At 38.7% G+C, this 12,830-nt stretch overlaps 1 protein-coding gene across 3 annotated transcripts in view; it reads right to left on the reverse strand.

Annotated features, from left to right (window-relative positions):
- The window catches only part of HTR4 (5-hydroxytryptamine receptor 4), a 111,397-nt gene that overhangs the window by 43,888 nt on the left and 54,679 nt on the right, over window positions 1-12,830 (reverse strand). For all 3 annotated transcript variants that reach the window (XM_039836488.1, XM_039836489.1, XM_039836490.1), the window contains exon 3: window positions 286-411. In XM_039836488.1, coding sequence (XP_039692422.1) covers window positions 286-411 — 126 coding nt within the window. The remainder of the gene's footprint in view (window positions 1-285; window positions 412-12,830) is intronic.

A 12,830-nucleotide genomic window follows, 5' to 3' on the forward strand; every position in this document is an offset into this window, starting at 1 on the left:
GATTAGTTGTGCTCTCCACAGTAATATATACAGTGATCACAACTACTAAAAATCCCAACAAAGCCGAATGTAGGAAAAAAGAGAGAATGGAAGGCACTCAAGTGTTTACATTAGAGTTGTGGGATTATGCGTGATCTTTTTTCCCTGCTCTATTTTCCCAATCTATTTTTTTTTTCTTTCTTAATCACATGTTATAATGGCAAGTATATGTTCAGATCCCAACTCTCCAGAGAGAGCCCAGAACTTCGCCCAGGGTTCCTCATGAGGTCTCTTCATGTTACTCACCTGAGCTGCCTGTCCCTGCACACAGCCACCATCACCAGCAGGTTCCCCAAGATGGCCATCAGGATAACCGTCGAGAGAAACGTGAGCAGCACGACCTTCTCCACTGACCCGAAACCCTCCTTGGAACTGGAAGACACACACACACACATACATGCACACGCACACACGCACACGCACACACACACAGAATTTAAAGAAACTTTGAGGCCCAGGAAAGAAAATGAATCTTTTTATCATTTATCTTCAGGAAGGTAACTTCACCATCAGCAGCTGCAACACACATTTATTGTGCACCTAATATATACCCTTGTCTGCCTCGTTATCTTACATGTTAATCCTCATTAATTCCTATACACTGGGGACGAAGAGGCTCAGAGAGGTGAATTAACTACCCTGAGACTGCACAGTTATTCTCCATCAGAGAACTTGTGGCTTTCCTTCAGCTTGTGCTCAGAAATACATTTGGTTGATTTCTGCATTGTGCACCTACTAGCTAGGTTTAAGCTCCATGAGTCAGGGACTTTGTCTGCTTTACCCATTATCAAATTCGATTTTAATGTATCATTCGCATTTAATGGATGAAGGAAAGCTGGCATTGGATGCATTAATCATGGTAACTTGAACCAGATCTGCATGAATAACAAGGCCACCCTGTTTTCAGAACGCCACTCTCGTCTTTACAGAAGATGCCATGTACAGGTGAGCTGTCCTGGGAACAGGTCATGGATTGAAGGTTGTTCTTATATGGCTGACCTGGACAAATTGGTCTCAGATTCTCTGAAGGCCACTGGAAAGATAGCAGCCAATCAATACACCTAGGGACTCCTTTCACTGCCCTGAACCACATGTCTCCTGGTGCCCAACATATCAGTTTGAATTGCATTTTTGTCAATTTCGGCATCTAATTTGATTCTATAAACCCTGCTATCCTCATGTAAATCATTTTGTTTCATTAACTTGGAAGCGAGTGTTCCTTATCAATAAAAGTATAATAACTGCAGGTTATTCAGAAGCCACAGAAAAAAATGTTTTATTTTGGATTAGAGTAATAAAATGTTCTTTTAAAATAAAGTTTCAAAGGATCTTAAAATTCTCAGGCCCAAAAGCCACATTTCAATACAAAGAAACTCAGGTCCAGAGAGAGGAGCTGAGTTCCCCTAACGTCGGAGCATGTTAGTGGTTGGTCTGGAAGAAGGTGCTTGTTCTCAGCACTGGGTCCCAAGAATCAAGAAATATCTGTCTTTGCTGAGCTCTTTCGATTAAAAACCAAGATGGCTCTGGCCCCAGACGGCAGCACCCACCAAGTCCTGGCTCTGTCCTTGTCCGAAACTTTTCCCACAAAAGACAAGGCGCTGGTTAAGGAGAATGAGGAACCGGTATTACAACAGTTAGAGAACCAGAAAGTCCCTCCACTCTGCTGACAAGTGTTTTTATGAACTGATTGATTGATTGAAGTCTTTATGGCTCGGGCTCAGATGAAAAGAAATTCGAGGCATGTTCATCTAAATCTCTCTTCCACACCTAAATTCCAACTATCAACAATACGAATATTAGACAGGAAAAATCTAACTCAGTAAAGGAAAAGACCATAATAGGGTGACGTGGCTACCCCAAACTAATTTGATCGTGGGCCATATTAACTGAGGTAAAGTGTCTAACGAAAGAGGTGATAGTGGTTTTTTCCTTGTCCTTCTTGAGGCTCTGTTTCAGAGCCCCTCTGACATGCATGAATGATGGTGCTCCCCACTCGAGGCCTCTGTAACCAGTCGTGCTTTCCTTCTGGAATATCTCTTCTTATCATTCATGACTCAGATAAAAGTTAATCCCCACTTAACGTGCCACAGTCAATAAACATTTTTCATTTTCTTTATAGCATTTATTGTTACCCAAAACGACTTCTGTGATTAACTCTCATCTGTGCCCCACCCCCACAGATCGACTTCGATCATCTTTTTCAGCACAATGTCCAGCGCCAGGCACAGTGTCTATTTCGTAGTATGTATCGTGTGTAAGTATGCGTAGTACGTGGAAGTGTTCAACTATTTGCTCATTGAGTGAAAGATAGATATATTGCATTCATGATGGTGAGGTTTACCCTCAGATATCTTTGAAAACTGATTGAAGGTACAGAGAAGTTTTTACCTAGGAAGAGAAAACCCAGTACAAGACACGAAAGCTATTTATAACTATCCGAAGAGCTGTCATTTGAAATAAGAGTAGATTTACGCATTCATTCATTGAACGATACTTTCTGAGCACCTTCTCTGCATTAAGGATTGTTGTATATCCTAGGGAAGCAAAAATAAGCAAAACGGAGAGCAGACAATGAATGGATAAAAAGAAATTATGTAAGGGTCAGTGGGTAAGATACACTATGGCAAAAAATCTAGGAGGAAAAGGAGGACAAGACTACCAGTGGTGGATGGAGGTCTGGCAAATTAACAAGGGTCATCAGAGAATGCTCAGTGTGATAGAGTTTTCACACTTTACATCCTGCACGTTGTGTAACAAAGTAGATGAATGAGCAGGCTTTAAGTAGTGGTTCTCAACCCTGGCTGCATGTTGAAATCACCTAAGGAGGCTTAGAAAATGCTGATGCTGATGCTGATGCTAAGGCCCCCACCCTCACAGATGACGATTTTATTAGTTTGGGTTGCAGCGTAAATATTGAAATTTTTAAAAGCTCTTAAGTGATTCTGATGTGCAGTTGAGTATGAGAATCACTGCTGGGGAGAGGAAGATTTCGTTCTGGCTAACAAGAATTTTCTAACAACTAAGGATGATCGGCGATAGCTTCTTGGTAGTGCTTTGCGCTCCCTGGCTCAGGAAGTTTTAAGAATGCTAGATGTCAATGAGGTAATATTCACACTCATTGGGATGGCTGTTATAAAGGCAAAACAAACCAAAGTGAACAATAACAAATGTTAGTGAGAATGAGGAGAAATGAGAATCTCCGTGGATTTCTGGTGGAAACGTAAAATGGCACAGCTGCTGTGGAAAACAGTGGAGGTTTCTCCAGAGATTAAATATAGAATGACCGTATAGAATGACCAGCAGTTCCAGTCCCAGGTATGTGCCCCAAAGAATTGAAAGCTGGGACATGAATACATACATGTACAGCAATGGTCGCAGCAGCATTATTCACAATAGCCGAAAGGCAGAAACCCAAATGTCCATCAACGGATAGATAGATGAACAGAATGTGGTACTTACATGCTGGGGAATTTTATTCCGTCATAAAAAGGAATGAAGTTCTGGTACATGCTACAACATGGATAAACCTTAAAAACATTATGCTAAGTGAAATAAACCAGACAACAAAAGACAAATATGGTATGATTCCACTTCTACGAGAAGCTTAGAGGAGGTAAATTCAGAGAGAAAGTAGAATAGTAGTTACTGGGGGGGCCATGGAGGCGGGGGAATGGGTAATTAGTTACTGAGTACAGAGTTTCTGTCAGGGCAATGAAAAAATTCTGGAAATGGATAGCGGTGATGGTTGTACACCATTGTGAATATACTTTTTGTCACCGAATCGTGCATTTAAAATGGTTATTTTACAAATTAATGGTAAATTTTGTGTTATGTGTAATTTGTCACAATAAAAAAAGAATACAATGAGACCATATATCAGGATACGATGTAGGGCTTCTACACTGAAGACAGGTAGGACTGGCTGAGTTCAGGTTCCTTCCTTGTTTATGGACAATGGTCTGGAAATATCCTTCGAACATGGATTGTCCGTCACCCACAGCCTCGCCTTTAGAACCATCTCCCCTGTATCTCCTTCCCTCTCGTAGGAGATTTAAAAAAACAACAACAACAGATTCAGAGTCTGTGGTGAACATCTCTGACACCAGAGATGGTACATTTCAAATCAAGTGGGACCGTCAATGTCAGAGAATCATAAAGTCAATGTTTTGGTTCACTTATGGCAGGCCAACCAGGAGCTAGAAGTAGCTAAACTTTAAACTGTGAGTGACAAGCAAAATTTAACCATAGAAGGAGCTTTTATAATTAGGCAGAACTGTCAGTTGAACTAAATGTAAGTCCAATAATGATAATTAAAATAAATGAGGAACCACCTCTGCCAAATCCATGTTAGATTCTGAGTTACCTGTGACCGCCTCCAGGAGCACTGTCCACCACGACCAGACAGTTCTCACCTGACCTAAGAGCTCTGTCTACTCCAGTAATGGGTTCTCTGACAGTTACTCTTATAAGAAATTATATTTTTTCTTTCTTCTTTTTTTTTTTGTTTTTCAGTGAACTTTGTTCTATTAATAAATAAATCCCACAAAATTACGTTGGCTCTGTTTATCATTTTCTCTGTCCTTAATAAAAAAAAAACAAAAACAAAAAACCTATAACAATACACTTCCACCTAGGTTAGTATATGTGAAAGTGGACTGCAAATGACAAAGAACATTATAAATAAGTCATCATCATTATTAATATTAGAAGCCCACACTGGGACAATAGCTAAGGAAGCTTTAGGTTATGCTTTGTTATATTGTCCAGAACCACTGGTTTCAAGGTCATGCACACACACAACACACTTTAGGAGTCAAGAATACTTTTCTATTTTTTTGCACTGGCTTTGTTCATAACAGCTATGTTATTTCAAAAAGTCACTGGCTTTTTCTGAAGCTCCGTTTCTTCAGGATCAATTGAGGAAGCCATATTAACTTTCTCATTTATCAAACACAGATTAATTGACAACCATATGCCAAGGTCTGTGCTAAGTACTGGCTACCACAGTAAAGAATGTGACAAAGTTCTTGCCTTCAGAGTTCACACTGCTGATGGAAACAGATGATAAGCAAGTGCACAACTAAAGAAATAACTAAATACAGTTGTGACCAGTGTTTCGAAGTCATCCTTTTAAACTTTAATATTTCTTTGAATCTATTAGGGATATTGTTAAAATGCAGATTCTGATTCTTTTAGTCTAAGGTAGGGTCTGGGGTTCCAATTTCACACCAGCCCACAGGCTCATGATGAGCCTCAGTGATGCTCATGCTGCTGGTTCTTGAGTCAACTTGGGGTAGTAAGATGAGCAAGGGCATTGACACAATGGTATGATAGAGAATAGTTGGGTAAGAGGGAAACTTTAGGTAATCGGGGACCACTGGAGGTGACACTGGTTAAAACATACACTGTTGGACCCACCCACAGTTTCTATTTCAGTACATCTGGGGTGGGACCCCAAAATTTGCATTCTAACAAGTCCCTAGGTGATGCTGATGCTGCTGGTCTGGGGAAACTCACTTTAAGGACCTTGACCTAGACCATTGTAAAGGATGCCCTTTACTTTAACCCTCATTTCTCCATTATGAATAAGTTTCTTTTGCTCCTAGGTCTGGAACTTCCTGCTTGAAAGTGGGTAGATTTTGACATTGATTTATCAAGCACCTGCCACATGGCAAACAATGCACTAAGGAAATTTTCAATGTTGGCTCATTTCATCTTCACAATTTGCATGTAATCTAATATCATGGTGCCCTTTTTTTCAGAAGAGATGCATGCTCAGAGTGGTTAGGAGACTTAAGATTTTACAGCTATCAAGTGGTAGACCTGCACATTCTGATTACAAGTCCAATGCTTTTCCCACTAAATTTTCAATGTGCTCATCTGCAACTGAATAAATTTCCTTTAAAAAAAAGGCATGCTAATGTTTTACTTTTTGTCTAGAAACGTAATATCCAAAATGTTAACGATGACAGCTTAATATGTCTTATAAAAACATGCTGGCTATAAAAAATAGTAGGGGAAAAGTGGAAATAATGCATAATCGAGTTTCTATGCAACTCTAAAAGAATACTTTTTGATTGTTTTTGAAGACCCTATAGAGGAGGGTGGGCAAGTTGCAGGGGTCATTGGTGCACAGCTGATCAGGTATTTTTCAACTGTAAACACGTGGAGGAAAATTCTTATGGCAAACTCTTAATAGACTTTTCCAGGGCCTCAAGGATCACACATACTGTGCATGAGAAAAACTTCAAAGCCTGAAGAGGATGCATCTGTTAGAGTATAATGAAGTTCAAAGCTACAAGGAACACAAAGGATATCAGGATCAAAGACACTGTTCTCTGAGATCATGACTGAATGGTAAAGTCAAGCCAAAACTGATGTGACAAGGTGAGATCTCCATTTGGGGAGGTTCTCACTACTGCATAGTGTGAAACTACCAGGGCTTCTATTCTTCTTGGAAATAAAACACTCATAGTGCCAGTAAATTATACCTTAGAGGTGAGTCTCATTTTAAGAAAATCCATTCTTTCAAAATTGAAACTGAGCAAACAGTTCCAGAGACAGAATTTTTTTTACAATATATTTTTTTCTTCATAGGCAGATTTAGTGTAGGATCTCTGGTTCATTTTGTAAACATCTCTTTACCCATAACTATTCAGGGTACAGAAATGTCCATCAGATACAGAAATGTCTTCCTTTGGAATGAAACATATCGCATGTTTTCAGTATTTGGCTGATCATTTCCTTGAAATTTTTCTTGTGGTTATAAGAAATCCAGCCTAGGGCAAAATGTGGATCACATGGGGCCTCTCCAGTGTGGTCAATCATTTACCCCAAGGATAAGGGCTCAAGGAAAAGCTGAGTTTCCCATACTCTGATAATGAGCTGCTCCCCATTTCTTTGCTATAGGTAGTCTCTGTTTCTGGGCCCAATTGCTAATGGATCCAGCACTGCATATTATGCCAGAGTCCTGGCTTGCTGTCACTAACTATTATAATAATTTATCTTCTCACCTCTGCTTCTGACAGTGTGAAAATCTTATGCTTGGATGAAAAAAGAAACTGCTTAGTGTTGCTCTTACTGCACAGACAGCCAAACATCGGCCAATGGGCCAAATCCAGCCCACTGCCTGTTTTTGTAGATAAAAATTCATTGCAACACAGTCACGCTCAGTTGCTTATGTATTTTTGTATGGCTGCTTTCCACTACAGAGACAGAGTGGAGTAATTAGAGCAGAGACTATATGGCGTACAAAAGCTGAAATTATTTACTTTCTGACCCTTTACGAAACAAGTTTGATGGCCCCTGCTTTTTTGGAATCAAAGATAAGTTTAGTCAAAAGTAAAATATGTACATAAACGGTAAGACCTCTAAGAGCCTACTCTAAGGGATCTATTTAACTGGGAATCATTCGATCCTCTGGATTTTCTCACTAACCGGAAAGTGGCATTATGCCAGTTGACCAAGCCAGAAATCAAGCATCTTAGTCTGTTTCTTCTTCTCCTTCACCGAAGTCATGATCTATTTTGAATATCTCTTAAATCTCTTCACTTCTCTCCGGTCTGCTGCCAATACCCTAATGGAGGGCTCTCTGTTATCTTCGCCTAGACTACTACAGCCACTGCTGCCTCCTCTGTCTTTAGCTATCGGTCTATTACGCAGATTAAATTTAACGTTTCCAAGACTGAATTCTTGATTTCCCTGGCAGTATCTTTGAAAATTCTGCAGGCACATTTTCCACATATCTATTCTAGGGAAAGGCTCAAACGTTTGCTTAAGTGTGCAAAGGCCCAAGTAGAAAGATATGTTTTGCCATATCGTTTGCAAGAATGAAAACTTAGAAACAGTATAAATGTCCACCAACCTGGAAGTGAATAATTAAACCATGGCACTTGATACCCTTAAATATCATCTGAATGGTAAAAATAAGAAGAGATCCATATACACATAATAAAAGGTATAAATACATACATTGAGTTAATAATAAAACCAAAGAAGTGATTGTGGGGTGGGGTCAGGAAAAGGTAGCTATTTTATTAGGAGGAGATACACAGGTATTCTTTGATTTTTCTCAGCAGCTTTTGTTACATTTGAGAGTTTTTAAATGAAAAGAATATATATACATACATATCTACATATCATACTTACATATATAAACAGTAAAATCATAAAATAAAATATTAATAAAATAAAGTATCTCCGAGACCGATAAAAAAAATTGTAGACCAATATACATAATATACCATAAAAGTTGGAAAGAAAATAAAAAAAGAGAGACAAGGCAAGATATACATTATAGATAGATAGATAGATAGATAGATAGATAGATAGATAGATATACACACATACATAAATTTTGTTAATAATAAATATTTTGGGCAGGGGAGTGAAAAGTGGTAAGACGCTTTTTCATTTGGAGCGTTAGTGGAATTTAAAACTTTGAGAATATTTTTATGTATTATTTGTTCACCCAAGGAACTCCCTCTGCGATGAAATCCCTCTTCTCTTGTACTTTGAGCAAACTCGAGTCTTCTCACTTCACACTGAAGGTTAACATATTGTTCTTGCCAAACGGGTCATACATGAGAGCATTCATTTCTCTAAGCAGTCGGGTGTGAGCTCTGTTCTAACTAGAAAATAAAACAAACTCACTGACTCGACAAGGCTCGGCCAAGGAATGTCAGCTTAGCTATAGGCATATGTTTGTTCATTTGTACAGTCAACCATCCCTTCATCCACTCAGCCATTTGTATATTCATTCAACAGAGCACTTGAGAATCTACTTTATTTCCATCACCGAGAAGAGAAAGAACACATGGTTCCTCCCCTTTGACACCTCAGAGGCTACTGGAGCAGACAGACATGAAACCAATAATTGCATATATGTAAAATTACTGAGAAGAAATACACATGGCAGCATTGACTCTGATGAAAGATCAGAAAACACTTTCCTCAGGGAGTGATAACTGAGCTGTGATTTAAAGAAAGAATAAGAATTGACTGGGAAAAAAAAAGCAAGAAATGTCAGGGGCCAGGGCTTGAAGTGCAACAGTGAGAATGACATGACTTATTCCAGCAGCTAAAAAGAAGACCAACATAACAGGAATGCTGGGAGTCAGGGAAGGCAGTATCACATGAGGCCAACAAGGATTAGGTTAGGAGGGGCTTGGGGGCTGGACTAAGAATTGAGACCTTTATTATCAGTTCAGCGGGGTGTCACAAATTGTTTTAAGAAGGTTGGCACTGGGGGGTGACATGATCAGATTTTCATTTTGATGCATCTAGACGATAGAGAGACAACTGTCAAATATTTGTGTTTGTTCGTTTTGTTTTTTGAAGATGGTCTTTGGTCTTAGCAATTTAAAAACCTTTTAAATGTATGTACTCCAGTCAACCTATCTAGAACATAGTTCTCAGTAGAAGTGGTGCCACCTCTAGAGGCTGTTTGAAATATCTGTGGGGCATTGGGTTGTAGTAATAACTAGGGAACACTACAGGCATTTAGGAGAAGGACAGGTGAGATTACAATGTGAGAGACAATCAATCTCGCAGTCAAAAAAATACCATCCCACATTCTCATGACTTTAGAATGTCCTACCAGCCATTTGTGTGAGTGAAAAATTTGTTAATTATCTAATTAAAATTTAACTCCTTTTACATATAAACACAAATAATTTTTTGCATGGCTATACATACACACTAAATGAAGGAAAGATTATGCTTTCACTGTGCTGGGCTTTGCTGGTAGTTGTCTCATTCACGGTGATTTCACATATGAGCACACATATCTGACTGCCTTATTATGTTTTCTACAAGTCTGAGCATTTATATAATGAAATCTATATTGTTTTTTTCATGAATCATTTTCATTGTATTGCTTTTTTATGTTCCAGTTAAGGTATTATGTGGATGATTTTTAAATTATGTATAAATAAGTTTAAATCACTCACAGATTTCATTGCAGTATAGTCAAAAAGGTATTACCAAATATTTGTTATAAAAAGGGCAGGGTAGTGGTTGATGTGATAAGATTGAGAATCACTGGTCTAGAAAAGCATAATGACTTCAAAGAGCTTGGCTGTTTTTTTGAACTTCAGGTGCCTTGTCTAAAATGAATGCACTGAAGTGTTCCTGATTTATCAACACTGGACATGCACAGTTAAAGATCAGTGAATGTCAAAGGTGAGAAATAATAGAGCAGAGTCAGAGGCAGCATACTACTTCTCTATTAAGAAAATTAGAAAGATATGCTCTAGCTTCAAGATTTTCTCATTCAGAGCCCTGAAGGATTTTTAACAGCTATATTACACATCTTCCATAATAAGCTGTATTTCATTATCTTATGAATATCTAATTTGACAATATTTGCAAATCAAATTTGTGGAATTCTGGGGTGTGTGTGTATGTGTGTGTGCACATGTTATTCTTTCTCAGAATAGTTTATGGGGTAGAAATGCTTTCATGTGCTAGAAACTGCTGAGATATAAAAATTAATTTTGTAGTTAGCTTGAAAATAAATGCTAAGTTGCAGCATGTAACATATTGTAATATAATTAATGTAGTGTAATGTAATATAATGTAACATAATGTCATGTAATGTAATAAAGATATCCCCTTAGGATTGACTGTGGCAGCTTTCCAACCCTTCAGGCCACTTTGTCCTCTCTGCTTTGATAATAGTGGGATAAAGAATAGTTATCACTGAGTGCTACCATGTGCCAGGACGAGTGCTGTTTTTCAAGCATTAACTCACTCTATTGTCAAAACAAGTCTATAAAGATACGTGTTACTATTACACTGGGTTTACAGATGAAGCAACTGAAGCTCAAAGATTTGAATCAATGTGCCCAAAGTCACATAACTAGTAAGGAGTAAATTCAGGATTTGAACTAGGTCTTCTGAACTCCAGAACTTATGATGTACTAAGACAAATACTGTAAAATGTTAGAGAAAATGTATAATGATCAAAGGCATAACTTATGAAGATAATCTAAAAGTTAAAATAGGTCATCTGGAATATAGATGAATGTAAATGCTTACCTTTTATTCTGACAACTCCTTTGTTAACTACAAATTCTTGAACCTCCTCTCTTCCTATGAGCTTGTGCTTCATATTCCTTGGTTACTCACACCAGTGTTCAAACCTTGAAACTGTCATTACCAATAGTTGTGACTCCTCAAAATCTTAATTTCAAATATCTCACTCTATAACCATCCTTATCTTTAACACTTTGACTCCAGCAATTCTTTGACCCTCTGGGGATATTTAATCCATTGGTCCTAACATTTTTCATGATCTCCCACCCTTCTCACCTTAAAATATGACAAAGCCTAGACAGGTTATCAAATCTTAAAGATATGAATGTTAAAGTTGCTAAAGTCCAAGAGTACCCTGAGAATTGTCTTGGATAATTTTTTTTAAAGGCCTTCAAATTATTCCCTGCATCACAAGTAGAGTGGTTGAAGAAATGGAGATTTTAGCCTAGAGACTAAAGGCTCAGGGGTTGGGGTAGCTAACTTCAATCTCTAAAATACTGTCGTGTAGCTCTAAAGAGCGTGACTGGGGCCAATAAGGGAAGATACTACAAGGCAGAATTCAATTCAAACAAAAAGAAAATAACAAATTCCTTCCTTCTCATATTATAAGTTCAATCAACATGTACAATTGAAATGCTATATTGAGAAGGTTTCTGAAGAAGGGTTCTCAGTCATCATTGTGTCGGTCAGAATGGGCTAGATTATACTTCGGTAACAAACAGCTCCCCAGTCTTCTGCAGTTTAAAAGAACAAAGGTTTGTTTTTCACTCACTGTTCATGTCCACTGGGGATGGCCAGTATACTCTGCTCATCATGTCCATTCAGGGACCGAGACTGATGGAGCAGCCATCATCTTAAGTGTTGTCAGTTGTCATGCTAGAAGGAAACAGAACTTGGGGAGTGTGTGTGTGTGCGTGTGTGTGCACATGTATATTTGTATGTCACAATCTGGTAATGAAATCTTCCCACTTGGAAATGACTTACATTGCTTCCACCCAGCAGCTCATTGGCCAGAACCAGTCACGTGGCCACACCCAGCCACAGGGAGCCAGGATGTTCAAACCCACAATGTGCCCAGAAGGACAGAAGAGCAGTGAGTAGCAAAATGAACACCACAAGCAGCACAGTGAGTGGTAGTGTACCTCTAAGGATCAGCTAAGGCATTCTGGCATTTACATCTAGTACTTTTCGTTCCTGCCCTATAAACAGAATTAGGCATTGTGGAACCCTTAACCAACTGCAGCCAGACCGTTAGAGAGAAATATACTAGCTCTCAAACTAACTACGTGGTCAAGCACTGGGGCAAAATTTACTCAACCAAAAGAGACCAAAGGATGAGCTGACCATTATTGGTGCATCATTGCATCTCCTCTCCACAAGAGAGTCAATCACATTACCTCTCTCTCTATGGAGAGATGACGATCAAAAAATCAATCAGAAAGCAAGGCAAAGGATTTCCACTGGGAGGAACCCCTATAACAAGATTTTTTTAGTGTTACCAATATTTCTTTATAAAAACCAGAACCTGACGTGCAGCCTTCCTATTCAGCTACAGGCAGGACAGCAAATGGTTAGATGAGAAAATTATCTGCTCTTCACCCAATCCCATTAGCAGCAAATAGCCAATCAAACTAATCAGTGGTAGAAATAAAGGGCAAATATGCATTACAGGCAGAGAGAGAGAGAGAGAGAGAGAGAGAGAGAGAGAATGCTTCCCTGGCTATACCTGTTTATTGTACATAATTCAGAAAGGT

Source organism: Pteropus medius, unplaced genomic scaffold (genome assembly GCF_902729225.1).
Source record: "Pteropus medius unplaced genomic scaffold, Ma_sr-lr_union100, whole genome shotgun sequence".
Taxonomy (NCBI): domain Eukaryota; kingdom Metazoa; phylum Chordata; class Mammalia; order Chiroptera; family Pteropodidae; genus Pteropus; species Pteropus medius.